Source organism: Carassius gibelio, chromosome B15 (assembly GCF_023724105.1).
Source record: "Carassius gibelio isolate Cgi1373 ecotype wild population from Czech Republic chromosome B15, carGib1.2-hapl.c, whole genome shotgun sequence".
Classification (NCBI taxonomy): domain Eukaryota; kingdom Metazoa; phylum Chordata; class Actinopteri; order Cypriniformes; family Cyprinidae; genus Carassius; species Carassius gibelio.
This window is the reverse complement of record NC_068410.1, coordinates 3736936-3764047: the sequence shown is the minus strand read 5'-3', so window position 1 is coordinate 3764047 and position 27112 is coordinate 3736936. Positions and strand designations below refer to the sequence as shown.

Sequence of the window (27112 nt, the reverse complement as noted above, 5' to 3'; positions counted from 1 at the left end):
TGAAAATGTCTTGGACAGTCTGAAATATATCACATCACCAAAAAGAGGCACATGACTAAGTGAGGTATGTACAAAGTTGTAGTCCTTGGCCATAACAGAATAAAGTTAAAGTGCTCTGACTATAAATAAAGTGAATGAAAGAATGCAATAGTCCATTTGTAACATTAACTAAGATTGATAAAAGCTGTAGAATATAAATTTTGCTCCTTGTTTGAGTGTGTTAATTTCAACATTTAAAAACTTGCTTTTGTCAACATTAAAAAACTGTGAACTGACTTATAAATAAAATGTTGTATTAAATTGCAAAGTATGGTTCAGTCCTTTTTTAAAATTTTTTAATTGAACACCATTTTAGTTTCTGTTCAGCGTTGGTTGATTAAACTGTATTATTGTGGCTAGCTATCTGTATCAGTAAAATCCAAAATTGGTCGACCTCAATTTGTAATTGGAACATGCTTGTCATCCTAACATCCTAAGATTGGTGTTGAGCAGGTCACTTTGGAAATTTAACAGGCCACAGATTACCTTATTTAAAATGTAATAAGTAGTAACTATTTTAATTACTTTATTAATGTATGTAACTGGTTATCATTTTGAAACATGTAAACCAGGCAGGGTTAACCTTCCAGTAGAACTCTGATTACTGACTGACTCTCCGACAGAATTAAGATTATAGTAATTTATTTTAATTGAAGTCACCACAAACTCAGATTTACTTTCCCCTTAATTGTCACTCATTTTTGAACACAGACTTTGTAGTGCACGACCCAAACTTAAATTTTTATCATTCATGAATGAAAACATTTTGTAACATGATATTGATGTACCATTTACATGGTAATGCAATGTCTGATTTTAAAATGGGTTTTAAAGGATGAATTTTGAGATTTTAAGCTTTCAGTTGAAATATCATTTCTGATGATTTCTAAAATGTGATAGAGAAAAAGGCAACGAAGAAGTCAATTTTTTTTAACAAAGGTCAGAACTCCTGTTATCATGTAGATTTATGAGGGTGCACTCTTGTCAGAAATTAATCCATTACTTTTCCTACATAATTTTAACAAAAAACATTGGTAAAATATATATTTGGGAGTCTTAGACCTTTACAACAATACATAGTTTGTCAAGATTAGATTAGATTTAATTGTAATATATATTCACTATAGTGAAGTAAATGTAGGTGTCCCGTATACGGGACGGGGTGACAGTTAACAGGTTTAAGATCACACTGAGGTTAAATTCATAACATGAAATAGTTTAATAGCTATGATACAGATTTTGAAAACAAATCCTTGTATAGCTACGACAGATAACACTGGGATCTAACAATGTCTTGGAAGAAATATACACAAACACAAAACAGCATTAATTAGAAGAAAAAAAAAGACTGATTGACTCCAGCAGTGGACCAGGCTAAAATAGCTAAACTAAAACCCGCTAAATTACTTAAAAGAAATTAAATACATAAAAAGAAAAGCATCTTAACTTCTCTAACTCTAACACCAAACAGAGAACAAACAATACTTACAAAAGAAATGGCATCTATCTACAGTATCATAAAACTAATACATTTCTGCCATATTTGTCTTAATTTAGCAGAAATAGAAAGAATAGTACGCTATTTCAAAACCAGCCGGCTGGTAATGTAATGGTCTTACATCAATCCATGAGAAATATAAAGTAAAATACACAGGTGCTAGATTGATAATTATTTCAGTCTCTGCTGATTGTGACGTCTCTGTATCAGGTTCTTGTTCAACATCAGCTGATCCTGAGGAAACAGGATTGATGTCTATATACTCAGTCCTAAAGTAAAACACACAGACAGTATGAGAGATTACTGCTGTCACATCACATCAGCAGATTCATTTCAGAAAAAACACAGCCAGAGATATTAGCATATTCATATCAAAAGTGTATAATAAAAATATACTCACAATAGTACAGTTCTGACAGTTTATAATTTGGATCATCTTTTAGATCAGAAAGTAACTTCACTTCTGAATCTCTTAGTTTATTCCCAGACAGATATATTTCTTTCAGGTGTTTAGGGTTTGATCGCAGAGCTGAAGCCAGAGCAGCACAACCTTGACCTGTGACCCCACAATCTCTCAACCTGTAGAGAACAAGGACAATTCTCACTCTCAAACATTTTGTCTCAAGATCCTAAGACAATCTTTGTTCATTTCAAGTTTTTAGAACTGGTAAATTGACTACAACTATTATTACTTTTATATCACCGCACAGCCTTTTAGAAGTTTAGTGTTTAAACATTAAAAAAATACGGTAAAAACAGTTATATTTTGAATATTATTACAATCTAAAATAACTGTTTCCCGTTGTAATATGTTCAAATCTAATTTATTGTGTTCAAAGCTGAAGAATGAAGTAATTATGATAAATTCAGTGTCACATCATCCTTCAGAACTCATTCTAATATGCTGATGCGCTGTTTGGGAAACATTTCTGTTAATTATAAATGCTTCATATTTTTTGTGGAAACTGTGAAATTATTTTTCAGGATCCTTTGATGAGTAATGAACTCAAAAGAAAAGCGATTTTTTTAAAAACTGGAATCATTTGGAATTATACATGTATTTACTGTCACTTTTGATCAATCAATGCACATGTCTTATCTCACACAGGAATAAAAAGCATTAAAGAGATGATCTTACTTTAGTCTCTCCAATTTACAGTGAGAATCCTTAAGTCCATCAGATAGATGCTTCATGCCCAAATCTAGTATTTTATTCCCAGACAGATCCAGTTCTCTCAGGTTTGAGGGGTTTGATCTCGGAACTGAAGCCAGAGCAGCACAACCTTTAGCTGTGATATTACAGCCACCCAAACTGTAGAGAGATTGAACATTTAAGTACAGCAAATTCAACACAGTAACAATAAAACAACAACAACAACAAAAAAAACTTAATGAGTCATATTATGCTTTTTCACTCAGTTTTTTTTTTTTTACTTTAGCAAATTACATCTTCAGGGAGGCAAACTCATAAGGTGTGAAACAAGTTGAGTAATAATAAACAATTGCATTTAATACTAATGATATTCATGGCTGTTTTAATTTTTGCTTTTATAAGTTAAAGAACAGTCTCATGGCATGATATGTCAAAATATGGGTCAGTACTAACATAGGTTCACAGATCCTAGAACACACTTTAAGTAAAATGTTTTCAGTGTTACTTACTGTGCTGATCTGGATTCTTTAATCACAGGAAGCAGCTTCCAAACGTCTTTATCAGATGCATTTTCTCTTCCAATAAATTTATTCAGCTCAAACACATCGCTCGTTTGCTCTGTCAACAAGACAAACACTACAGCTGACCACTGCACAGAGGTGAGTTTGGCTTCAGCTAATGTTCCAGAGTTCAGATATTGTTGTATTTCCTCCACTATTGAATGATCACCAAGCTCATTCAGACAGTGGAACAGATTGATGGATATTTTTGGAGAGCAACCGCTGCTGATCTTCTTCTTGATGTACTCAACTGTTTCCTCGTTGCTCTCAGAGCTCCCTCTTGTCTGTTTCATTAGTCCTTGTAAAAGACCCTGATTAGACTTCACTGACAGACCCAGAAGAAACCGCAGGAGAAGATCCAGATGTCCATTCTTACTCTGTAGAGCCTTATTTACAGCTTTATTATGCAGGTCAGATAATGAAATCTTTGACATACTGGTGATGTCATCAAACACATTTATGTTGTTGTTTGTACAGGAGAGGTGCACATATAGAGCTGCTAGATGTTCCTGAACGCTCAGATGAACAAAGCAGAAGACCTTCACTTGATTCAAGCCAAACTCCTCTCTGAAGATCTGAGTGCACAATCCTGAGTACACTGATGCTTCTGTCACATCAATGCCACACTCTCTCAGGTCTTCCTCATAGAAGATCACACTGCCTTTTTTCAGTTGCTCATATGCAAGTTTTCCTAATTTGAATATCATCTCTTTGTCTGTGTCCTTCTTCTTGTTGTACTTCATGTCTTTGATGTTAATCTGTGCCATCAGGAAGTGTGTGTACATCTGAGTGAGAGTCTTGGGAATCTCTCCACTCTCTGCTTGACTCAACATCTTCTCCAGAACAGTGGATGAAATCCAGCAGAAGACTGGGATGTGACACATGATGAAGAGACTCCTTGATGACTTCAGGTGTGAGATGATCCTATCGGCCAGACTCTGATCACTGATTCTCTTCCTGAAGTATTCCTCCTTCTGTGGCTCACTGAAGCCTCGTACCTCTGTCACTCGATGGACACACTCAGAGGGGATGAGATCAGCTGCTGCTGGTCTGGAGGTGATCCAGATGAGAGCAGAGGGAAGCAGATTCCCCACAATGAGGTTCTTCAGCAGCACGTCCACTGATGCTGATTCACTTACATCACACAACCTCACATCGCTCTGAAAATACAGAGACAGACGACACTCGTCCAGACCATCAAAGATGAACAACACTTTATATTTGTCATTAGATATTTCCATTTCTTTTGTTTCTGGGAAAAAATGATGAAGAAGATCTGAAAGACTGAGTGTTCTGTCCTTCATCAGATTGAGTTCTCTGAAAGAAAGTGGAAATATGAGCTGGACGTCCTGATTCTCTTGTCCTTCAGCCCAGTCCAGGATGAACTTGTGCACAGAGACTGTTTTTCCAATGCCAGCGACTCCTTTTGTCAGCACTCTTCTGATGGGTTTGTCTTGTCCAGGTAAAGCTCTAAAGATGTCACTGCATTTGATCTGTGTGTCCTCTGTTGCTGTCCTGGATTGTGTCTCAATCTGTCTCACCTCGTGTTCATTACTGATCTCTCCACTCTCACTCTCTGTGATGTAGAGCTCTATGTAGATCTCATTTAAGAGTGTTTGGTTTCCTTGCTTTGTTGTTCCTTCATAAAGATACTGAAACTTTTTCTTCAGATTGGATCTTAATTGGTTGAGGTCATCATGGCTGTAAAATTAACCACATTACATGTATAAAAGTGCAGAAGTCTAATGAAGGCAAGGATAATCATGTTATTGATTATAAACTATATGATGAATCTTTGCAGCATCAAGACCTTGTATTTTACCTGACACCAGGATACACGCTTTCATGCATGTCTTGTGGTTGATTCACCGAATCATCATATTTCATTTTCTTACTGCTTTGTTCTGGTACAGCTGGCAAGGATCGCTTCGTTCGCCTTAAAACAGCATAAAGTAAATCAACAATCAGATACTTTGAAGCTGTACTTACTTGCCAGAAACCTGCCAAAATAAAAGCTTGCCAATGTAAAGTCTGAAAATGATAAAAATTTATATTAAAAAAGTAAATATTAGCATTTTACATTTTAAGTTTACTATAAAATAATAGTATTTTTATTTAAAAATAATAGTATTATTAACACACTTTTTTATTTTGTTATAAAATAATATTTTTTATCATTATTTTTAATTTATATTTTATAGTTATACAGTATTTAATGGGTCACACTATTGGTGCTTTACCAATGCACGGTATGACTCGGTACGGTTCGGTAAAGCTCACTTTTGGGGAGTTTTCCACTGGGTACAGTACCTGGAACTTTTTTCAGTACCACCTCAGCTGAGGATCCAAGCAAGCCGTACTGTTACCAAAATGTGACGTAAATCCTGCTGATCACTGATTGGCTGGAGAGAATCATCCCTACCTTTGTCACTGAACTAGCAACACCTTTTTTAACAACCAAAAAATTCTTTTGTGGTCTGTTGAGGAACCACAGACATTCCTCTAGTTCAGGGGTCCCAAAACTCAGTCCTGGAGGGCCGGTGTGCTGCAGAGTTTAGATCCAACCCCAATTAGACACACCTGAACCAACCAATCAAGCTCTCACTAGGCATACTAGAAACTTCCCGGCAGGTGTGTTGAGGCAAGTTGGAGCTAAACTCGGCAGCACACCGGCCCTTCAGGAGTGAGTTTGGGCACCCCTGCTCTAGTTGATAGCCAAGGAACGGATGCAGCAAGAGCTTGATGGGGTGATGCAGAATGAAAAAGTTTTTCAGGAGTTTGCTCACCTTTTGGCCATGACACGTTTAATCCCACCCACTTAAAGAGGTATTAAACTGCAGTGGAAACGCAAACCGTGTCGAGCCAAGTTGTACCAGTGGAAAATCGCCATATGTGCAGAGTGAGGTCCAGACCCAGGGACGATTGCATCTATCTACACCTATTTTTTTTTCAAGACTGGTCAAAGCGTTTTAGTTATGAAAAGGTACATTGTTCTTATTTGTATTGGAAAAGTAAGACTGATTAACTCTTGGCAACTGGTAGTTCTGAAGACACAGTCTTAACATGGTTTACACAACTGGCCCCAGATCTCCAGGTTCTCTTATGAGAACCATGGTGATAAACTTATGTGCACCCTTTTTTATAGTTATTATCACTGATAAATGTAATTGTTTATCAAATATAATTTTTTTTTGGCTGCCATTTTATAAAACCATTAAGAGACTGGTCAATACCATAGGCAATTATATACCTGACACTCTGCTGGTCTCCATCCTTCATGTATGGTGGAGGATCTCTAGACATTTCACTCTTCATAGACACACAGCTGGACTTTCTGCCTGATCTTTTCCGCTTAACTGACCTATAACAGAACAGAGGTTACATTTAACTCTTTAAGTTATCCTATATTCATCCTTTACAATGTGAATCCATGAGCAGGAACCTGCAAATGCAGAACTGGAAGTTAGATATTATCCCCACCACGTTTGTTTACTAATTTTTGTGGCTAATTTATTTAACAATACGTACAATTACAAATAAGGTTTATGTTTAACACAACAGATTTAAACCAATTTCCAAAATTCCCGATATTTAATGAATGTTGGTTGAGTTTTTCATTATACTGCTGCTATTTTATAAAACCATTAAGAGACTGGGAGAGAACACAAGAGGTCATGGTAAAACCATAAGCTACTGTGTACCTGACACGTTGCGGTTTGTTTCCGGCCTTCATGTCTGGTGGAGGATCTATAAACCAGTCACTCTTCTTGGACACACAGCTCTTGAGAATCTTGAGAATCTGATCCCTCTTGCTGGACTGAACTGTAATAGAGCAAACAAGAGCGCTTGGTGACATCAAATGATGTGTCTCTTTCATAATAAAACCAGAAAAAGTGTAGCAAAGTAAAAATTGTAACTTTTGATGTCATGTTGTCTTTAATTAGGGATAAATCTTAATTTTTTTTTTTTACTTGACACATGCTGTTACATAAAACAAGTAAAAAAAAAAAATAAGCCAGGCTTATTTCAGTTAGTCTGATTTATTTGAACTTGATTTGGTTTCATAATGCAAAATTACCATAACTCAAACTCAGTCACTGTGGCAACTTATGCTGGAAAACTGGTTAAGAGCGGGATAACTGTTAGACTAAGGTGAGCTACTCTTAAACTGACCAATAGGAAGTTAGGAACACATTGATATTACAGTGCTGACTCTGTCACATAAAATTGTGATGTGGGAAAATTGTGATTTTATGTGATGGCTCTCCCACAGACCCTGAGCTGAGCGGCCTTCCATTACCGCTCCCCAGCCAGTAAGGGAAGCATCTGTCGAGATAGAAACCCGATGACAAAGAGCTCCCAATACCGGACCCTGGGACAGGAACCAGTGTTCTCTCCATATGACCAAGGCGCGGAGACAAAGCCACGTGATCTTGATCGTATAAAGTGGGTTTCCCCTTGGGGAGAACCCTCTGGTCCTGAGCCACCACTGTAAAGGTCTCATGCCCAGCAGGCCAAAGGGGATCACATTGGACGCTGCTGCCATAAGACCCAACAATCTCTCGAACTGTTTCACAGTGCGTGACTGGCCTAGCTTTAGCTCTGATGTGGCTGTGAGGATGTTGGCTATACGAGCGGGCGAAAGAGCGGCTCGCATCGTGACCGACTCTCATACCACCCCAAGAAAAGTGGTCCTCTGTAATGGAGATAGCACACTCTTCTTGGTATGGAGATATGGAAGTACGCATCTTTTAGGTCTATCGTGATGAACCAGTTCTCGGATCTGATTTGAGTCACGATCTGTTTGAGTGTCAGCATCTTGAATTTTAATTTCTGAACTGTACAATTCAACAGACGAAGATCTAAAATGGGACGCAGCCCTCCATCCTTTTTTTGGAACAATGAAATAAAGACTGTAAAAACCCGATGCCCTGTCGGGAGGATACACCTGCTCTATAGCATTTTTCGCTAAAAGAGATTTTACTTCTTGGTCCATGACCAGAGCCTGCTCGGGATTACTTTGAGCAACCCCACGTTGTAGTGTGGGGGACAAGAACCGAACTGGATTCTGTAACCCTTCTCTACTATCTGCAGGACCCATTGAGATATATTTGGCAGACTTTTCCATTCTGTCAGACATTCTACTAAGGGAACCAGCCTCTCGAGGCTGGCCTCTGGTGTAATTTGAACAACTAGTTCGGGGACCTGAAGCCGAAGCCCAGGAATCACCCGAGCTAACTGCTCTTGAACCCCCTTCAGAGGGAGCGAGCCTGACGCAGCGTCTGGGAGACACAGTGCCAGAGACCCGCTGGAGACCGCTGCGCCCCGAGGCACCAAGGGTGGCGGGGTTGGTAGGACGGCCCCGTGAGAGCACCGAGACGGGATGGGCACCATATACTGAGGTGTACACTGCACCGTCTCGATTGGGGCTGCCCTCACAGGTCTGACCCATTTAGCGTCAGGACCTTTTCTTCTGAGCCAAAGCTTTCTTAGCGAGAAGAACGGTCCTCAGATCCGGCTTCTGCTTAGATTGCTTTGGCTGTGAGTGCTGGCTTGGTCCCCATGATTTTTGAGGAGGAGCGCGAGACGCAACACTCTCTTTTTGAAACACACGATATGAGGAGCATGACGGCTGGGGCTGCCTTGCACGCCCAGCAGTCTCAGGAGGATTAGATCGGCGAGGGAGAAAACTTTTAAAAGCTTCAGATTGCTTTTTATTTTCTTGAAATCTTTCAACCATTTCATTCACAGTATCACCAAACAGACCTTCATGAGAAATGGGAGCGTCTAAAAGAAAAGATCTATCTTTATCTTTAATATCTGAAAGAATAAGCCAAAGGTGTCTTTCTGTAGAAACCAAAGCAGCCATAGATCTACCAATAGCACGTGCTGTTTCTTTAGTCGCCCTGAGAGATAAATCCGTAGCCCAACGAAGTCCACGAATTTCGTCACGCCTGACTCGTCACGTCTGTTCCGCCCGGGGCATCGCTTCATAACCATTTTCTTTCAGCCCTCTTATATCAGAATAAATGCGCACTTGAGGGCTTAAAAGACGTGACGAATATGGCTTATTCCACGATCTAGACAGCTCACTGTGAAGATCAGGAAAAAATGGAAGACCCCATGACGTAGGAGACGTTTAAGAAAACAGAAAAAGATACCGCATGCTCCACTCCCAAACCAACTACACAAAGCTTGAGTGTATCCCCACCCATTAAATAACGCAGGCAGGAAGAAGGACACTGTTTGAATAGTTGCTTTGCCATTATATAAACTTTGAACAAGACAACAGTAAATATGACAGACAGGTTTGACACAGATCGCTTGCTGAGGCACAGAAAGCTAACACCGGTTGGGGTTTTTATCAATTCCTGGTCGTGACGTCACTCCTGACGCTCACTCTCGCCATTGGACTAGTTGACATGGATGCTTCAGACGCACTCACGCAGAATGCGTTCCCAAGGCGTTATCAATGCATCGTCTCTCCCACGATGGGGAACCAGGGTTTCTGCAGGATATTTAAGCTCAAATTTAAGACTTTTTAAGACATTTTTTAAGGCCTGAACACAAAAAATTAATCCCATATGAGCGGGGTAGGGCAATGTCTATAGTATCATATAAAGTACCATAAAATATAATAGAATTACTGTAAAAAGCATAGTTTACAGTTCAGATACAAGTTTTCACAAAACCAAAGTTTTATAAAATGATTTATAAAAAAACTTTACATTTCAGCCTTAAAAGTCAAAAGTATTAATTAATATATTAATTTAAACAGTTATTATCAATAAATTATTATAATTAAACAACATAAATTAGGGGTGTGCAATATTGAAAAAAAAGATATCTCCATAATATTCTTGGATTTTATTGATAACGATAATTAGACAATGTTAATAGAAAATTAATGTGATATTGTGCTTGTATCGTAAGGACTACCGTGGACTGCTGACTCCTGAATTTTCTGATATTCTAAATTTCCATCCTGTTTTATGGCCATTCTCACCTTTAAAGCATTTTTTTCTAAAAGTGTGCACCATCTTTTAAGTCAGATTCTTGCATTTGGGTTGTTACCAAGCAAATTAAATCAGCATCAACAGAATTGATCTTTGCAATGCAGAGGAAACGCAGAAGCTGCATTAGAAGTGTCATTTACGTGCATTTACACACTGTTTAATGCAGCCCAGAGGGACATGGAATACCTTAACCTGCAGTTACAAATGCATGAATAATGTTTTGATATTATAAACTAAAATATTGAAAACTGATGTTTGAAATGATTAAAAAAAATAAAAGATAAATAAAAATGTGAAATTAAAACCACCAGTATGCGACAGTAAGTCACTGTTAATAAGTGAGTCGATTGAACCGAATCATTTAAACAATTGATTCATGCAGGAACAAACAGAATCCTGTTGCTCTGTTTTTTGTTTTTTTTTCTTGGAGAAAAAGCATAAACAGGACATATGGTGTCTAAAACATAATCTCTTAAAGGGATCCCCAGGTATTAAGACATGTATAGCTTAATATACCATAAATGATGTCTCTTACTGAAATATGTAATAGAAAACCCATGAAAGATGTATGTTATTTAAAAAAATCACATACAGTAGTTTTATGCATATTTTGGACTATTTGGGGCACCATTATTCTGATGACGTAAAATGGTAGAAATCGGTGAGCCGCTGCCGCTACCTGTTGCTGTTTTTACCACAACACATGATTAGCGTTGACAACTTTGAAAATGAAATACTGATATGATGGCTACAGCTACTGAAAGAGCGTACCGGTGGTGATGGATATAAGATTTTTCCCCACAAGGAGTCAGAACACCCATGATCTCGGGGGAAACCTGCGCTGAGAAATTCCTCCAGTGGCTGCAGCATCAACATTAGCATCGGCAAGTTAACATCCTAACAAGATTAACAAAATACAACATCCAGAAGCCACACAATGTGGTATCGTATCAGTATTTTATTTTCTTGAGTTTATTTTCTGAGTTGTGTCGCTGTAAAAAGCGCCAGTATCTTTCATGGGTTTTCTGTTTCATATTTCAATAAGAGACATAATTTGTTATATTAAGTTGTACATGTCTTAATACCCGGGGATACCTTTAATATTAACTACTTATTTAACTGTTGTATAAAACAAATATCACATTTGTAATCATGCAGGGCAGGTTATGTTCTGAGTTACAGATCTCAAACTGAAGCTGGACCAATCAGATGTTAGAGAAGTGACACATGTCTGACACAAAGTCAGTCCAGTTTATCTCGCTCCAAATTAAAGGTCAATAATGCTAAAAAAAAAAAACTATAGAAGTCGTCTGGCTTTAAAAAAATATATAAATCATTTTATGATTTATATAATCATTGTGATTCATATTATTATTATTTTTCTTTTACACACAAGCAATTTTAGTTTAAGTTATCATATATCATTTATCTTAAATAAATATTAATGTATACAGATCATGTAATATAAAAAAGCTGTAATTTCAAAAGATTGGACTATTTAAAAAAAAAATAAAAATCTGACCTTACATGTTCCAGTCTCTATCGCTATATATTTTCAAATGTATAAACTAAGTTAAAAAGTTTCACTTGTGAATGCGCTGATATAGCAAGATATTTTATGTTATTTGTCCTCCTTATGTTATTACGTTTAAATTTGTCATATACTTCAATCTCTTAACCTTTAATTTTTAATCTCACTGGGACTACAAACTTGCTTTGTACTGCAAGGCTTATGATTGGTTGTTCACCAGTGATGTCATACATTCATGTGCACACTCTCCACAAACTCAGGATCAAAAGCCTGAATTGACAAAAAAAAGTTGATGAACAGCATCAAGGTAAGAACAAAGCCGGATTAGAGAGGTTTGGTTTTTGTCAACTCAAAACTAATCCTGTAAATCTGAATTAGTTCAGCTATCTTTATGGTACAGGCCCCAGATCTGTGGAAATGACTGGGATTGTTATGCTTATGTCAAAGTGGCCTTTGTTTTTACACAATGTCCACTCCATCCTTTTCTTAAGCAATAACACTATTTCTGTTAACCCAGCAGTGACTATGTTCTACATTTACTATTTCAGTGAAGTTGAATAATTTAATAGGATGATAGAGAAACAATTGAGAAAAGAGGGGAGAGAATCCAGATGTCAGGTAGTGCTGCTGCATACATCACAATGTGTGCTTTAAATATTTAAATGTCAGGAAAAGTCATGTCAATAATTATATTTCTATTCTGATTTCTTGCATCTCTATTCTTTTTTCAGTTCAAATGGGCTTTATCGACATGAATTTTTCAAGAACCTTTATTCCCACAACATAACGTTTTTTTCCAAATCTTTGAACAGCATTCAATAACAGTATTATAAACATTAATTGGTATTAAGATTTATATAATTATTTTTGTATTGTATTTGTGTGTGCACGAAGATCTTTTAAATATGAAATGTAAAATCAGAGAATAGAAAATGTTCAAGTAAATGTTCCTTATTTCATTCACTTCCCTCACGTTCTCTCTCTTAGGAGTCAGTGAAGATGTTGTGCAAGTTCTTTCTAATGAGATTCACATCATGAAGAAATTAGTTTTTGTTTGTGTTCAAGTTCAACTGTCATAATATAATATACACAATCTTAAATCTACCTCAGTCTCATCCTTGTGTCTTCCCTCTGAACTTGAAAATGTGGTTAATCTAGTGACTGAAAAGACTATAACGTGATCCCTTGTTTATTTTACTTGAGTTATTATTTTATGATACTTAGACCTAATAATTACCCAATTACTCAACATTCCTAGGACCCTAGTTTAATTACTGTCACGGTTTACGCTGCCTGAAGGAATACGGAGCCGAGGATAAATGAAATAAGGCTTTTAATATATACAACTCATGGAGCACAGCGATAGACACACGTAAGTGAGTGAGTTAGTCACAAGTGATGAGACCCGACAAAACAGAACTGAAAGGACAAGGCTTATGTACAGCGGATAATGGGGAAACACAGGTGGATGGAATCACTAAATTAACACACATGAGGAAGAGAATAGACACACCTGGGAACTAATCAAACCAAAACACGGAAAGACAGAAACTGGGTCACGGGCAAAAACACACTAAATGAGTCCAGGTGTGACAGTACTCCCCCCTCCCGGTAGGTGCGTCCTCGCACCGTAGAAACAACAGAGGGAGGCGTGGGTGGGAACTTGGGAGGAGGTTCCGGTGGAGGACGGACTCCCAGGAGGGGGCCAGCAGACAGGGACCACAGGAGGAGGAGCCAGGGAGGAGACAGGAGCAGGAGGAGCCAGATGGTCCACCAGAGACCAGCCAGGACGGAGATCCAAGGTGGAGTCGACGGCGGGAGGAGCCATGGTGAAGGAGGGGTCGACGACACCAGGGGGCCGACAGGCGGAGACTGCACCGGTGGGTGAGGAGCCCAAGATGGAGCAGCACAGCCGCAGAGCCAGGGGGACGTCGAGGTTCCGGAGGGCCTAGGTGGAGCAGGAGGCTCAGGCGACCAAGGCGGAGGCGGGGTCCTGGCAGACCGCTGTGGAGCCGGAGCGACCGAGGATGGAGGTGGAACCGGAGGGAAGGAGGAGCCTGACAGAGCCGGAGGGATGGAAAGACGAGGTGGAACCGGAGGAGTGGAGTCCCGAGGCGGCGGATGGTCGACGACTGACCAAGGTGGAGCCGGAGGGACGAGGGAGCCCGGTGGAGCAGGTGGGATGACAGACCACGGTGGAGACGAGGGAGCTAAGAGCCAAGGCGGAGCCGCTGGGTCGAAGGACCGAGGAGGAGTCCAGGGCTCGGAGGCTGGAGGCGGAGACAGGGCCTTAACGCGCCAAGGCGGAGCTGGAGACTGGCAGTCCAGCGGCGAACCACCGCGCCCCGATGGCGCGGACTGAGGGTGAGCTGCGGGACTGACTGGCACCAGCAGGGATGGCGAGGAACTGGCTGGTCTAGGAGGAGGAGAGAGGAGAAGGATGGGAGGAAGGACAGGAGGATCAGGACTGGACGGAACCAGCGAAAGAGTAGAGGGACCAGCAGGTTTGGGAGGAGGCGGGAGAGGGAGGCTGGGAGGGAATACAGGAGACACAGAAGATTCAGGGCTGGGTGGAACCAGCGGAGACACAGATGATTCAGGGCTGGGCGGAACCAGCGGAGACACAGAAGATTCAGAGCTGGGCGGAACCAGCGGAGACACAGAAGATTCAGAGCTGGGCGGAACCAGCGGAGACACAGAAGATTCAGAGCTGGGCGGAACCAGCGGAGACACAGAAGATTCAGAGCTGGGTGGAACCAGCGGAGAAACAGGAAACTCAGGGCTGGGCGGAACCAGCGGAGAAACAGAAAACTCAGGGCTGGGCGGAACCAGCGGAGAAACAGAAAACTCAGGGCTGGGCGGAACCAGCGGAGAAACAGAAGATTCAGAGCTGGGCGGAACCAGCGGAGATACAGGAAACTCAGGGCTGGGCGGAACCAGCGGAGAAACAGAAAACTCAGGGCTGGGCGGAACCAGCGGAGATACAGAAAACTCAGGGCTGGGCGGAACCAGCGGAGAAACAGAAAACTCAGGGCTGGGCGGAACCAGCGGAAATGGAGCAGAGGAAATGACTGGAGGAGGTAGGAGTGGGAGACTGAGAGGGTATACAGGGGAATCAGGGCTGGACGGAACCAGCGGGGAAACAGGAAAATTAGGGATTACCTCCATAGACCAGTCCATCAGATCCAGAACTTGCTCCATATGATCTTCAGAGACTGCATACAGCTCACCCTCAGTCGCAGGAGTGTGGGCAGGGCTTTCCTCCACGCCCTCGATCTCCACGAGGACTCCCACGATGCACGGTGTGGCCGGCTCACACACCTGGTCAGTCGCGCTCTCGAGATCCTGTTCCCTGTCAATGGATTGCTCGGGCTCTGCGGCTGCGGAGGGCTCTGGCTCCGTGAAGCGAGTTGGTGGCTGGCTGGTCTCTGGGTAGGGAGTGGGACTGGCGAGATCCTCTATGGGGCTGATGGTGAAAGATGAGCCATTTCTTGCCAGAGTCCACTCCACGTATGCGGCGAAATCCTCCCGAGGACCATCTTCGGGCGACAACGCTCTGCACTTGGAGTTCAGGCTGGTGTTGTAGAAGGTGCAGAGCGCGTCGTCCGGGTAGCTGGTGGCATTAGCTAATAGCAGAAACCGTCTGGTGTGGTCCTCGAGAGAGCGTCCTTCCTGCTCCAGCATGAGGAGGAGGAATCCGGGGCTAGAGAGGGGATCCATCAAACACTACGAAACAAAAAGACTGAGAAAAAACGAAAGCAAAACGGAGGGAAAGACGCAGTTTTAAACTTTTTTTTCTTTATGGTCGGGTCTTCTGTCACGGTTTTCGCTGCCTGAAGGAACACGGAGCCGAGGATAAACGGAATAAGGCTTTTAATATATACAACTCATGGAGCACAGCGATAGACACACGTAAGTGAGTGAGTTAGTCACAAGTGATGAGACCCGACAAAACAGAACTGAAAGGACAAGGCTTATGTAAAGCGGATAATGGGGAAACACAGGTGGATGGAATCACTAAATTAACACACATGAGGAAGAGAATAGACACACCTGGGAACTAATCAAACCAAAACACGGAAAGACAGAAACTGGGTCACGGGCAAAAACACACTAATTGAGTCCAGGTGTGACAATTACAATAAAGAAAGTAGTATTGTGGTGAAATAAACCTTTAAAAAAAAAAGTTGTTAAAACTGGGTGAAAATACTGCCGTGGGTGGCACTTTTTTCAGTCCTCCAAAGCTAGGGTCCTAGAAATGTGGTCCAGGGACTGCAGTTCTCAGACTCGGTAGGTGGCGCTGTCACAAAAAAACTAGGGTCCAAGAAATGCAATCCTACAAATGCGTTCCTGAAATTGCGGCCTCTGACAGATAATAATGGGTTTCAGTTAATACACATAGGCATCCTGAAGCTCACTGTGTTTTCAGCCTCAATATATGAGTACATGAACACTTAAACAATCTCTAGAACTGCTCTAAGTCACTTCATGAGCATTTTTCTTATTTTGAGAAAACTATCGTCATATCATACACAAAGGGACTGCAATGTTTCAAAGACTCCAATGTTTCAAGAGTTTAGTGCATGGAATAGGTTACATGCTTATTAGATAACCGTATTTGAGTTGATTTATATGCTTTTATTTATTATTATTTTTTAATTAACTATTTTTTTCAAACCATTGCAGTGTTAAAAAAAAAAAACAGTATTTAAATGAATAAAATATTAATGATTCCATCTCGGATTATCCCGGGTTGCTATGGTCACGCAGGTTTGTTTACATATTAAACTCGTGCCCACGAGAAAAACATATCATCCCTCGACATAAGAAGTCGTGGCCAAGAGAAATGGATGTTGTTTCCTCAACATGGCATCTCGAGGCCACAACATAAGGATGTTGTTACCTCGACAAAATGATCTCGTGGCCACGACATAATATGACATTCCCACGAGTTATTATTTCGTGGCCACAACAACACTAAGTAAACCGAACAAGTAACTTTACCGGCTCCGTAAATTTGAGCTTTAGAATTTTACAGATAGTATTTATACTCTAACAACAACAACATTACACACTAACTAAAGTTTAAAACAAGGGATCACGAAGAACGGGACCTTTAACATTTGCAAATAAACATTCATTAGAGAAATTTAGAAAAGTAGTCAAAAAGCAAAAGTAATCAGTTACATTAATAAAGTAATTGAAAAAGTTACACTACTATTACATTTTAAATATGGTAACTTGTAATCTGTAACCTATTACATTTCCAAAGTACACTTTCCCCACACTGATTGGGAAATGTCCCGATTGATCTTTTAGATTATTTTATGCCAGGTTTCGGACTTTAATCCCCACTATTCCCTTGGTGTGTCTGATTAGTCTGATCTTCCCGACTCTGACTGGAAATAACAGAAAGACTGATTCAGACATAGCTATTAAACACGGTCACAGTAATTCGATTAGAAATTTAGCCACAGGGAATGTTTATGAACTTCCATGTAGAAATGTTGCTATTGAGTAAACTGAAATTTAACGAGTTGATTGAGTAAACAACAAAGACAGAAGGCATGGATTAAGGCTATTAAAATATGTTACTGAACAAGTCAAGTTCACTAATGATTGTAACTGATCTGAGCAAAGACACTTACTAGGTTTTTTTTTTTTTTAGCAATGAAGGTTATATTCTATTGCTGGGTTATACTCTATTGTCTTAGTTATAGATATTGTTTCTAGTTATAACTATTGTTTATATATATATATATAGATTTTTTTGCTTTAAAGGATTCTCATATTTTAACGATTATTAAATGTCATTAGCTCTGAGGTGGGTACATGTGGCGTCAGCAACATACAATCCAAAAACAACAACAAAAAAACATTAAAGCTGAATGAGTCAGAATAATAGTCTAACTAAGCAGAACAACAATAATTGAAGATAGTTAATCGTTTTAGTGATTTATATTAAGGCGCTTTAGATTAATATAGAACCCTGCAACATTGAAATGGGATTCGACCTTAAGCTGCTTTCGCGTCGATTTTATTCGACACAGACTTACACCATTTTACAAATCGTTTATCTAACAAATATAGTCATCACACAAGTTTTATGTATCAAATATTATCTTTCATACTTACTTTTTGTCCTATGATAACTTGATGCAGTTGTTTGAAGGGAAATGGCTCCTGTAACTGTAACTCTTTCACTTTTGGATTGTACTGCAGTATCTTAACATATTATAACGTTACACATTAACTAGAAAAAAAAAAACATGTAAGACTATAAGCCCTATAAGACTAAAATGGTTTCTTCCATGTTATCTGGAAAGAAATAATTTTAGCCTGATAGGGCTTTTTTTCTAGTTAATGTGTAACGTTACAGTATGTTTTAGATAAGTCTAATAAAACGGCATTGATGCTTCTCGTCATAACACAACGATGCCATCGGTCCGATGGTGATGAAAAGTGTAAGATATACACTCACCTAAAGGATTATTAGGAACACCTGTTCAATTTCTCATTAATGCCATTATCTAATCAACCAATCACATGGCAGTTGCTTCAATGCATTTAGGAGTGTGGTCCTGGTCAAGACAATCTCCTGAACTCCAAACTGAATGTCAGAATGGGAAAGAAAAGTGATTTAAGCAATTTTGAACGTGGCATGGTTGTTGTTGGTGCCAGATGGGCCGGTCTGAGTATTTCACAATCTGCTCAGTTACTTGGATTTACATGCACAACCATTTCTAGGGTTTACAAAGCATGGTGGTAAAAGGGAAAACATCCAGTATGCGGCAGTCCTGTGGGCGAAAATGCCCTCTTGATGCTAGAGGTCAGAGGAGAATGGGCCGACTGATTCAAGCTGATAGAAGAGCAACTTTGACTGAAATAAGCACTCCTTACAACCGAGGTATGCAGCAAAGCATTTGTGAAGCCACAACACGCACAACCTTGAGGCGGATGGGCTACAACAGCAGAAGACCCCACCGGGTACCACTCATCTTTACTACATACAGGAAAAAGAGGCTACAGTTTGCACGAGCTCACCAAAATTGGACAGTTGAAGACTGGAAAAATGTTGCCTGAGTCTGGATTTCTGTTGAGACATTCAGATGGTAGAGTCAGAATTTGACGTAAACAGAATGAGAACATGGATCCATCATGCCTTGTTACCACTGTGCAGGCTGCTGCTGTGTAATGGTGTGGGGGATGTTTTCTTGCCACACTTTAGGCCCCTTAGTGCCAGTTGGGCATTGTCATTAAATGCCACGGCCTACCTGAGCATTGTTTCTGACCATACGACCCTCTTAAAAATGGTCTAGGGGTAAAAGGAGTAACATTCAAATTTGGTGGTTAAACTGTATCCCTTTATGACCACCATGTACCACTGATGGCCACTTCCAGCAGGATAATGCACCATGTCACAAAGCTTGAATAATTTCAAATTGGTTTCTTGAACATGACAATGAGTTCACTGTACTAAAATGGTCCCCACAGTCGCCAGATCTCAACCCAATTGAGCATCTTTGGGATGTGGTGGAACGGGAGCTTCGTGCCCTGGATGTGCATTTCTAAAGAATGCTTTCAGCACCTTGTTGAATCAATGCCATGTAGAATTAAGGCAGTTCTGAAGGTGAAAGCGGGTCAAACACAGTATTAGTATGGTGTTCCTAATTATCCTTTAGGTGGGTGTATCTGGCTCCAAAAACCACACATGGCTTATGAATATGAATTACGTAATGTGCCCGGAAGAGGTATCTGATTGGCTATAAGTAAATGGGTTTGGCAGTTATCCTATCATTTTCTCATTTCCTCGATTTTGCATTGCTGGTAAACAATCTGTATATTATACTAACGTTTAGGAGACCACCTGTGGGACTTGACACTTCATTAATGTTGCATCTTTGTTAACATTTTGTCACAAAGAATAAAGATTATATATATATTTCTGAACAAAAAGTCTCAAACACACTATCTGGTTTTGTAAAGATACATAATAAATCTCATGATTAATTACATTTCTGATCTGACTTTTACTATATCTTTTTCTATCACTGAAACGATCAGCCTTAAGACTTCTAATTTCCATCTTGACAAAATAGAGACTATCTAGGAAAGAATAATACAGATACGCAGACTATGCATGAAATATGTCTGAAGTAGTTGTTGTATGTTTTTTTTTGGTTTGTTTTGTTTAGTCCTGCGATACATCACCAGACTGCATATTCTCATGATAACCAGCAGAGGGCGTTAATGACTTTTCAAATAATTGAACAGAATTTTACAGAATGTAGTGGAAGCTGGAAATATTAGTATTGATGTACCAGGAATTTAATGAAATAAAAATGAACAATTAGGTCTTTGCTAAACGATTACACATTAGTTTAACAGCCATTCTCAATGACATTTTAATTACTTTTTGTCCTTCCAGAGCACCTTAAATTAATATTTTCCCCTAACATTAAAGTTCGAATCCTAATAATTCTTACCTTAATTGTTACGTGAGGTCTCTTTTTTCTGCAGAACACAAAATAAGGTATTTCGAAGAACACTGGAATCCACTGACACATATTTCAAAATATTGCCTTGTGTCTCACATAAGATAAAACACATACAGGGTTGGAACATAAATGGCATGTGCAGCTGTATAAGTGACTGTACAGCAGCAACTGTGAAATTAAATACCACGTCCTATATCTAACTTGTGTCATTTATAACAGTTAAAATGTATGGCTTTTACATTCAGCAAAGGTTGTTCTGGATTTAAGCAGAATCTTTAACCACAATCCTAAGAAAGCAGACATCAGAAATTGTTTTTTATTTTAATTACTGAATATAGGCTACAGTTAAGAAAATGATGGTCTCTACTACCATAACATTTCATATTGATACATTTCAAAGGGTTGTATGAGTGCTTGAGGAAGCACATACTGCAGACAGACAGATAGATAGAACCTTTCAGATGAAACAATGCGCGCTCTCGCGTTCAGCTGTCTGCGCGTTCGCGTACCTCCCTCCCCACCCAGGAGTGAGCGCACGCGAGTATTTCCACAGCACGAGAGAGAGTGAAATACACCAGAGTCAGCCCGCAGAGAGACACACATGAGCACAAGCGGAGCAGTGTTTCAATGAATGATCCAGCAGCAGCAGCAGCAGAAACATGCGCTTCTCAGCCACGCCTGCCCTGAACAACACCGTGAACTAGGATACAAGGTATGACAGAACATCAGACACAACTTCTCCCATCAACAAACTGTGTGATCGCGCAAAACGAGAAGAGCGTTTTCATCCTTCAGATGATCTCAGTATGATGATGCTTGCTTCTGTCTGGGACTGAAAAGTAAACGAGCACGAGATAAAGAGCAGGTGTAATGGAATAAAGCGACGCCTTCAGCTTGTTTTGCTTTTAATGTTAGATCATGTTCTTTATTGGTCCTTTCGGTGCAGATAACATGCAAAAGTATTGCTATTATTTTAGGAGCTCTTAAATTATTGTTAGTGCATGTTTGTTTGTGTGTGTAGATTCTCTTAGTTGCGGATGATGTGCAAATATAAACTGTTATACAGGATTTTAGGAGACAGCCTATATTTATAATGTGTGAATGCATAAACATAAATTCCTAAACTCATGTGGGATTCCCGTTGGTGTCTGTGGACACTTGTTTGTTTCTCTGTCAGTGTGATCACTTTAAATGAAAGCAGTTCGTATAGGGGATGGCATAGTCTTAAATGCATGACAAACCCGTTGTTATAATGCTTGATGGATGTAAATGTTTGGTCACATAAACGGAACGCTTATTGTGTGACCTTCCTATATCATTGTTTTGATTGTTGAATCTGATGTTATGAAACTAAATGTCAGCGATGTGATAACGGGCACTTTAATGCTCGGGACTGACGGGATTGCACCGTGCATGCGGGGTTTCCTCGATTCTTCTGCAGATGGAGGTTCCCTTCTCCTCCCTCCCTTTTAAAACGAGCATTCAGGGTTTGTTCAGAATGCAATACTAGTATATACAGCCTACTGTTTTTTAAGAGCACGATTTATTTTTTTATAGCACTCATAAAATGGCAACATTATCTGACAGACATTCATTGATTCTGCGTTATAATAAATCACACCTGTCTTTCTGTGACAGAACTGGACTGTAACAGCCGAGAGGGCGTCAGCATGATTGAAAATGTCTTGGACAGTCTGAAATATATCACATCACCAAAAAGAGGCACATGACTAAGTGAGGTATGTACAAAGTTGTAGTCCTTGGCCATAACAGAATAAAGTTAAAGTGCTCTGACTATAAATAAAGTGAATGAAAGAATGCAATAGTCCATTTGTAACATTAACTAAGATTGATAAAAGCTGTAGAATATAAATTTTGCTCCTTGTTTGAGTGTGTTAATTTCAACATTTAAAAACTTGCTTTTGTCAACATTAAAAAACTGTGAACTGACTTATAAATAAAATGTTGTATTAAATTGCAAAGTATGGTTCAGTCCTTTTTTAAAATTTTTTAATTGAACACCATTTTAGTTTCTGTTCAGCGTTGGTTGATTAAACTGTATTATTGTGGCTAGCTATCTGTATCAGTAAAATCCAAAATTGGTCGACCTCCATTTGTAATTGGAACATGCTTGTCATCCTAACATCCTAAACTTGGTGTTGAGCAGGTCACTTTGGAAATTTAACAGGCCACAGATTACCTTATTTAAAATGTAATAAGTAGTAACTATTTTAATTACTTTATTAATGTATGTAACTGGTTATCATTTTGAAACATGTAAACCAGGCAGGGTTAACCTTCCAGTAGAACTCTGATTACTGACTGACTCTCCGACAGAATTAAGATTATAGTAATTTATTTTAATTGAAGTCACCACAAACTCAGATTTACTTTCCCCTTAATTGTCACTCATTTTTGAACACAGACTTTGTAGTGCACGACCCAAACTTAAATTTTTATCATTCATGAATGAAAACATTTTGTAACATGATATTGATGTACCATTTACATGGTAATGCAATGTCTGATTTTAAAATGGGTTTTAAAGGATGAATTTTGAGATTTTAAGCTTTCAGTTGAAATATCATTTCTGATGATTTCTAAAATGTGATAGAGAAAAAGGCAACGAAGAAGTCAATTTTTTTTAACAAAGGTCAGAACTCCTGTTATCATGTAGATTTATGAGGGTGCACTCTTGTCAGAAATTAATCCATTACTTTTCCTACATAATTTTAACAAAAAACATTGGTAAAATATATATTTGGGAGTCTTAGACCTTTACAACAATACATAGTTTGTCAAGATTAGATTAGATTTAATTGTAATATATATTCACTATAGTGAAGTAAATGTAGGTGTCCCGTATACGGGACGGGGTGACAGTTAACAGGTTTAAGATCACACTGAGGTTAAATTCATAACATGAAATAGTTTAATAGCTATGATACAGATTTTGAAAACAAATCCTTGTATAGCTACGACAGACAACACTGGGATCTAACAATGTCTTGGAAGAAATATACACAAACACAAAACAGCATTAATTAGAAGAAAAAAAAAGACTGATTGACTCCAGCAGTGGACCAGGCTAAAATAGCTAAACTAAAACCCGCTAAATTACTTAAAAGAAATTAAATACATAAAAAGAAAAGCATCTTAACTTCTCTAACTCTAACACCAAAACAGAGAACAAACAATACTTACAAAAGAAATGGCATCTATCTACAGTATCCTAAAACTAATACATTTCTGCCATATTTGTCTTAATTTAGCAGAAATAGAAAGAATAGTACGCTATTTCAAAACCAGCCGGCTGGTAATGTAATGGTCTTACATCAATCCATGAGAAATATAAAGTAAAATACACAGGTGCTAGATTGATAATTATTTCAGTCTCTGCTGATTGTGACGTCTCTGTATCAGGTTCTTGTTCAACATCAGCTGATCCTGAGGAAACAGGATTGATGTCTATATACTCAGTCCTAAAGTAAAACACACAGACAGTATGAGAGATTACTGCTGTCACATCACATCAGCAGATTCATTTCAGAAAAAACACAGCCAGAGATATTAGCATATTCATATCAAAAGTGTATAATAAAAATATACTCACAATAGTACAGTTCTGACAGTTTATAATTTGGATCATCTTTTAGATCAGAAAGTAACTTCACTTCTGAATCTCTTAGTTTATTCCCAGACAGATATATTTCTTTCAGGTGTTTAGGGTTTGATCGCAGAGCTGAAGCCAGAGCAGCACAACCTTGACCTGTGACCCCACAATCTCTCAACCTGTAGAGAACAAGGACAATTCTCACTCTCAAACATTTTGTCTCAAGATCCTAAGACAATCTTTGTTCATTTCAAGTTTTTAGAACTGGTAAATTGACTACAACTATTATTACTTTTATATCACCGCACAGCCTTTTAGAAGTTTAGTGTTTAAACATTAAAAAAATACGGTAAAAACAGTTATATTTTGAATATTATTACAATCTAAAATAACTGTTTCCCATTGTAATATGTTCAAATCTAATTTATTGTGTTCAAAGCTGAAGAATGAAGTAATTATGATAAATTCAGTGTCACATCATCCTTCAGAACTCATTCTAATATGCTGATGCGCTGTTTGGGAAACATTTCTGTTAATTATAAATGCTTCATATTTTTTGTGGAAACTGTGAAATTATTTTTCAGGATCCTTTGATGAGTAATGAACTCAAAAGAAAAGCGATTTTTTTAAAAACTGGAATCATTTGGAATTATACATGTATTTACTGTCACTTTTGATCAATCAATGCACATGTCTTATCTCACACAGGAATAAAAAGCATTAAAGAGATGATCTTACTTTAGTCTCTCCAATTTACAGTGAGAATCCTTAAGTCCATCAGATAGATGCTTCATGCCCAAATCTAGTATTTTATTCCCAGACAGATCCAGTTCTCTCAGGTTTGAGGGGTTTGATCTCGGAACTGAAGCCAGAGCAGCACAACCTTTAGCTGTGATATTACAGCCACCCAAACTGTAGAGAGATTGAACATTTAAGTACAGCAAATTCAACACAGTAACAATAAAACAACAACAACAACAAAAAAAACTTAATGAGTCATATTATGCTTTTTCACTCAGTTTTTTTTTTTTTACTTTAGCAAATTACATCTTCAGGGAGGCAAACTCATAAGGTGTGAAACAAGTTGAGTAATAATAAACAATTGCATTTAATACTAATGATATTCATGGCTGTTTTAATTTTTGCTTTTATACGTTAAAGAACAGTCTCATGGCATGATATGTCAAAATATGGGTCAGTACTAACATAGGTTCACAGATCCTAGAACACACTTTAAGTAAAATGTTTTCAGTGTTACTTACTGTGCTGATCTGGATTCTTTAATCACAGGAAGCAGCTTCCAAACGTCTTTATCAGATGCATTTTCTCTTCCAATAAATTTATTCAGCTCAAACACATCGCTCGTTTGCTCTGTCAACAAGACAAACACTACAGCTGACCACTGCACAGAGGTGAGTTTGGCTTCAGCTAATGTTCCAGAGTTCAGATATTGTTGTATTTCCTCCACTATTGAATGATCACCAAGCTCATTCAGACAGTGGAACAGATTGATGGATATTTTTGGAGAGCAACCGCTGCTGATCTTCTTCTTGATGTACTCAACTGTTTCCTCGTTGCTCTCAGAGCTCCCTCTTGTCTGTTTCATTAGTCCTTGTAAAAGACCCTGATTAGACTTCACTGACAGACCCAGAAGAAACCGCAGGAGAAGATCCAGATGTCCATTCTTACTCTGTAGAGCCTTATTTACAGCTTTATTATGCAGGTCAGATAATGAAATCTTTGACATACTGGTGATGTCATCAAACACATTTATGTTGTTGTTTGTACAGGAGAGGTGCACATATAGAGCTGCTAGATGTTCCTGAACGCTCAGATGAACAAAGCAGAAGACCTTCACTTGATTCAAGCCAAACTCCTCTCTGAAGATCTGAGTGCACAATCCTGAGTACACTGATGCTTCTGTCACATCAATGCCACACTCTCTCAGGTCTTCCTCATAGAAGATCACACTGCCTTTTTTCAGTTGCTCATATGCAAGTTTTCCTAATTTGAATATCATCTCTTTGTCTGTGTCCTTCTTCTTGTTGTACTTCATGTCTTTGATGTTAATCTGTGCCATCAGGAAGTGTGTGTACATCTGAGTGAGAGTCTTGGGAATCTCTCCACTCTCTGCTTGACTCAACATCTTCTCCAGAACAGTGGATGAAATCCAGCAGAAGACTGGGATGTGACACATGATGAAGAGACTCCTTGATGACTTCAGGTGTGAGATGATCCTATCGGCCAGACTCTGATCACTGATTCTCTTCCTGAAGTATTCCTCCTTCTGTGGCTCACTGAAGCCTCGTACCTCTGTCACTCGATGGACACACTCAGAGGGGATGAGATCAGCTGCTGCTGGTCTGGAGGTGATCCAGATGAGAGCAGAGGGAAGCAGATTCCCCACAATGAGGTTCTTCAGCAGCACGTCCACTGATGCTGATTCACTTACATCACACAACCTCACATCGCTCTGAAAATACAGAGACAGACGACACTCGTCCAGACCATCAAAGATGAACAACACTTTATATTTGTCATTAGATATTTCCATTTCTTTTGTTTCTGGGAAAAAATGATGAAGAAGATCTGAAAGACTGAGTGTTCTGTCCTTCATCAGATTGAGTTCTCTGAAAGAAAGTGGAAATATGAGCTGGACGTCCTGATTCTCTTGTCCTTCAGCCCAGTCCAGGATGAACTTGTGCACAGAGACTGTTTTTCCAATGCCAGCGACTCCTTTTGTCAGCACTCTTCTGATGGGTTTGTCTTGTCCAGGTAAAGCTCTAAAGATGTCACTGCATTTGATCTGTGTGTCCTCTGTTGCTGTCCTGGATTGTGTCTCAATCTGTCTCACCTCGTGTTCATTACTGATCTCTCCACTCTCACTCTCTGTGATGTAGAGCTCTATGTAGATCTCATTTAAGAGTGTTTGGTTTCCTTGCTTTGTTGTTCCTTCATAAAGATACTGAAACTTTTTCTTCAGATTGGATCTTAATTGGTTGAGGTCATCATGGCTGTAAAATTAACCACATTACATGTATAAAAGTGCAGAAGTCTAATGAAGGCAAGGATAATCATGTTATTGATTATAAACTATATGATGAATCTTTGCAGCATCAAGACCTTGTATTTTACCTGACACCAGGATACACGCTTTCATGCATGTCTTGTGGTTGATTCACCGAATCATCATATTTCATTTTC

At 39.1% G+C, this 27112-nt stretch overlaps 2 protein-coding genes across 5 annotated transcripts in view; one reads left to right on the top strand and one right to left on the bottom strand.

Moving 5' to 3' along the window:
* The window catches only part of LOC127972942 (sodium/calcium exchanger 2-like), a 202068-nt gene that overhangs the window by 23407 nt on the left and 151549 nt on the right, over positions 1-27112 (top strand). Inside the window, exon 1 of one of the 3 annotated variants that reach the window (XM_052576955.1) lies at positions 20859-21007. The exons of the other annotated variants lie outside the window; for them this stretch is intronic. The gene's annotated coding sequence lies outside the window, so the exon portion shown is untranslated. Of the gene's footprint in view, positions 1-20858; positions 21008-27112 lie in introns of those variants that run through there. 3 annotated transcript variants of the gene reach the window in all.
* On the bottom strand, positions 1576-27112 carry LOC127972952 (NLR family CARD domain-containing protein 3-like). 2 transcript variants are annotated; one of them, XM_052576983.1, is made up of 5 exons: positions 27044-27112; positions 25171-26922; positions 24647-24820; positions 1938-2116; positions 1576-1806 (listed from the first exon to the last, which is right to left on the bottom strand). In XM_052576983.1, coding segments are annotated over exons 1-5 (2172 nt in total). In that variant the 5' UTR covers positions 27109-27112; the 3' UTR covers positions 1576-1804. The 2 variants fall into 2 exon arrangements, with proteins under 2 accessions (XP_052432943.1, XP_052432942.1); XM_052576982.1 differs by lacking the exons at positions 24647-24820; positions 25171-26922; positions 27044-27112 and adding exons at positions 2676-2849; positions 3200-4951; positions 5073-5141.